General features: G+C 45.0%; 1 protein-coding gene across 1 annotated transcript; it reads right to left on the bottom strand.

Moving 5' to 3' along the window:
- Window positions 1-182: 182 nt before the first annotated feature.
- On the bottom strand, window positions 183-4,057 carry slc52a3-2b (solute carrier family 52 member 3-2b; the record flags this gene model as incomplete). Its single annotated transcript, XM_083635154.1, has 3 exons — window positions 183-395; window positions 1,393-1,516; window positions 3,021-4,057. 3 exons carry the CDS (start codon window positions 4,055-4,057, stop codon window positions 183-185), a joined length of 1,374 nt encoding a protein of 457 aa, XP_083491280.1.
- Window positions 4,058-4,349: the final 292 nt, after the last annotated feature.

Here is a 4,349-nt window from a genome sequence, read left to right as displayed (position 1 = left end):
GTATACTGTATTTTATTATCAATTAAAATCTAATGTCTCCTCCATAATGAAAAAAGAAAAGAAAAAAAATTGGTCACAAAAAAATAAAAATAAATAAAAGCAACTCATCCAGAGTCCCGCTGCTAAATCAGTGCCATTTATGTTTCTGTTTAGTGCAGTGATTAGTTAAATGTATTAATTCACTACATTGGACACTTAGTGTTGCAGGGATCACCTGACTTGAAAAGTCCATAGACACTGACCAGGGGAAACATGGATACAGCACCGAGCATGGAGCCCAGCTGCACCACCGCTCCACACCACACGAGGGCACTGTGACCTTCATCACGCAGAATCACACCAATGATGACCTTCACATAGGACAGGGTCAGGACCAACAGGATCCAGGCTATCACCTGCAACAGATGAGAGGCAAACATTGTGCAAGGTTTGTTACCATTAGACTGACAATAAAAAGCATATCCAGACCCTGTTATGGAAATACCAGTGAGTTCTCAAGAAACCTTGTTTCACTTCAACATGAGACATCTGTAACCAAAGCATTGTAAAAAATAATTTCAGTTTTACAAAGAAAAGATAAGAGAAAAAAGGACTCAGGAAAAGACTTTTCTTGCTGAAATTGCTTACTAGGTCTATCTGAAGTCCTCACTCGTGCTGATGCAACGCTACTTTTATGCCAATCTTCCAGGCAGTTAGGTTTAGAGTTAGACAAATGACAGAAATGTTCATTTCACAATAGCTGAAATTCAATTTCAAAGCTCTTGCTGCCAGCATGCAAAGTTGACTAATGCAGCTTTAAATCTGATGGCAGAGATCCCCAACTTCAACAGTAGGCCTACAAGATAACCTTGGTAAGTCTTTCATTCAAGATTAACAATTGTCGATAAAAAATATATCCAAAATGATTTCATGCAAATGTTAGGGTTATCCAATTCTACAAAATTGTTTTCTTAGTTAAACCTATCTTATTTTATTTGATCGTGTTTTAGTTTTTATTTGACCTCAGGGAAAGATCGGAGTCATGATTAATAATGCACAAACATGGATTGGCAGCATAAGAGATCCTAATCAAGTTAGACAGGACTAAATTGAAATGATCTCCAAACTGTCAGTCATATTATTACATTCCCCGAACATAATGAGAAAATGCTCCTGGTAAGTTTCGGTGGGTTGTACTTTCAATTGAAATATTTTACAAGGTGTACCATACAAATAACTTTAAATGGCCCAACCATACAATTTAACAAAAGAAAAATAATTATCAAAAGAATTAACATTATTCTGATCATTCTTTTTCTTTTGGAATATTATTTCAATTACTTATTACACAGTAGTATCTGTTACAATCTAAACAAAACAATCTATGTTTCCAAATAGGAGAAGGAGTCTTACTATAACTACAGTTCCAGAAGTACTGTGGACCAGCAGAGGACAGGGACTCAAAGCAGCCATGGCCATGATGTAAACACCAAACGCCGTCCCGGTCATGGTCAAAAGCCCCATGAAGATGAGAGACCTGCAGATCAAATGCATAAGGTAACACTGAGAGGGTCATGGTGGTCATAAGAGAGGCAATAGTTTAGTTTTGAATAACTAGTGTATTAAACAGCACTGCATTCATATGCAACTATGGCGGTACTATGATATACATGTTAGCTGGGACTGCTTTTTTACATTTTGTGTTAGGTTGCACTGGTTGCGTGAATTAAACCACTCAAATTATTTAAAAAATCATTCAGTCCTCATGATGTTCATTAAATTGGCATTGAATAATCTATGAGCTCTATCATTGACCGGTATGAATTGCAACAACATCGATTGAACTGATCTCCTTGACACTAAGAGTAAAACTCTACAATAAACTCCTCTCAAAGGGGACATTGAGACGAGCAATCAAGCTGATTAATCTGTGATTCCATCATTGGTATTGAACAACAACCCTATCAACCCCCCCCCCCCCCCCCCCCCCCCCCCACAGATTTATTATGATCATATTGTGGTATGGGAAGAATAATCATACGTATTGCCCCTTTAACTCATTGAGTGCCAGGCACTTTTGGAGAACGGACGCTCCCAGTGCCAGAGTTTCAGAGCGTTTTCAGTGATTTCTCGAGGCCCACAGAATATTGTGTGATATTACTATGTAAACACCGAACACGCACCAAGAACGAGGAGACGCTATTGTATCATCAGCAAAAAAAAGTTTATTGATACCATTTTCCGTTCTTTAGTTATGAGCCGGAGAAGATAGGTTGTTTTGAGCAAAAACAGGCGTTTCAAATTAGAAGCTGAGATATTCCGCCTTTTGTGAAATTAAGCATTTCAAGGACATTCACTGAGTCTGAAGCTAATATTTTCTGATGTAGTGACGTGGTATAGTTGTGTGGTGCCCTGCGTGCCCCACCCCCCTCTCCCCCCCTCAGCTGCAAACTCCTCCCCACACTAACACACAGCCTCACGCACCCAGCGTCTATTTTCGGAGTGCTCCGTTTTTGTGCGCCGGCTCCCAGCGCGACACGGAAAAGCCAAACCGGACTGCTGAGAATGGTTTGGCCCTTTGGCGTCGGGTGCTGCTTTTCTGGCGGCTAATCGTGTGGAGAAACTATACAGCAGAGACAGAGAGGCTCAGTTGTGGGCGCGGATTGACTGCTGTTCGCAGCCAACGTCAGCTCCAGCCAGAGCAATCTATATGGCTCTGGCTGCAGCATGAGCGGTTTCTCTTTCATCACGGGGCTTTTTCCTGCTGTTTTCCTGACCTTTCTCTAATCTGGAGAGCACTGTCGCCACCTAATGGGTCTGTAAAATAGGTTATACACCTTCAATAGCTACAATATTTGTACAGGAGATGCAGGAGGCTTTGATCCACGTCCCACCGTCAAAAAACGCATTTGACGTCGATCGACGTCATTGGCACTCTACGTCACTATTTACTTTGACGTCGATCGACGTCATTGGCACTCAATGAGTTAATAAGAATATTAAGTTGGGGGAAATCAGTGAGTTGTGTTACCTGTGCTTACCTTACTGGTACAAACATGGCGATGAAGCAGGCCACGGGATTAGCAACAGCTGCCATGGTGGCAGCCAGATGGTAGGCCTGGTTCCCATAAGGCAGACAGGAGTAGGACTGCACTGAGGGCAGCACGGCATTGGTCAGGGCATTGACCCAGGCCAGCACCACGAAGATGAACAGCACCTCTGTGCTGCAGTAGGTCCCCGTCCCAAAAGAGCTCCGTCGCTCCCTCCTGCCCCCCTCCAAGGGACTGATCATAGGCTTCCGCTCTGCCGTCTTGGTGTGCAGAGAGAGATCTGCTTCTCTCTTCCCCGGGGCCAGATCGCCACTGAAGTACAGGTCGCTCTTTCTGTCCCGAGCCACAGCTGGGTGGTGGTTGAGCAGGAGAAAGGCCGCCAGGCACACCGCCATCATGGCACTGAGGAAGAGGAAGAAGACCTGGACGGAGAAGTTAGCCGGCTGGTAGATGGCCTGTAGCTGCCCACCCCCGACCATAGTCGAGTTATCGACTGTTTGGTTGGCTGCAAGGGCCACAGTGGCGTTTTGACAGTGGACCACCCCGACGCCTTGAATCAGAGCCACCAGTGCAGGCACCAGGCCGCTGAGCCCTTCCCCTGCAAAGTACGTGGTGAGGTACTGGGGCCGCAGCCTCATCATGAAGGGCAGAAAGGTGACAGAGGAGGTGCAGTCCACCACAGACAGCAAGAAGCTTAGCACCAGGAGTGGCACACTGTGCAAGCTGCCCGCTAGTGTCACCGTGTGCTTCCAGAAGAAGGCCAGCAGGAACGTGGCAATGATCCCCAACGCCACGATGCAGTAGATGACCGGTCGCTCATCCAGCACCCCTGGGCGAAAGCGATGCATGATGGTGATGAAGAGAGGACCGACATTGGCCATCTGGATGAGGACTGTGAGGTAGGAGGGCAGGTACCAGTACTCCGGGATCTGCGGTACCACCAGGGGAAGCTCCACCCACATCCCATTGATGGCCACCCACGAGCCCATGCCAAACAGGCATGCCAGCACATGGGTCAGCAGAGACATGATGAAGGGATGGATGTGGAATACCAGCAGCAAATGTGGATTTACACAATCTGAAATACATAAACAACACCATCCAATTTGATTTAACAGCGTGTGAAACTAGAAGGATCCCTACCACAATGTAAAAGAGATTTGAGATAGTAAAAGTCCATGTTTTAAGTAGGGTCAATAATATTGTAGAGGTGGGAATCACCAGATGCCCCACGATACGATATTATCACGATACTTAAGTCACGATACGATAGTATTGCGATATTGCGATAAGCTAGTATTGCGATATATTGTGATTTAT

The sequence above is a fragment of the Poromitra crassiceps genome (genome assembly GCF_964638095.1).
Source record: "Poromitra crassiceps genome assembly, chromosome: 1".
NCBI classification, from domain to species: Eukaryota; Metazoa; Chordata; class Actinopteri; order Beryciformes; family Melamphaidae; genus Poromitra; species Poromitra crassiceps.
Note: the sequence above shows the minus strand (reverse complement) of the source record. Positions and strands in the feature narration are given on the sequence as shown.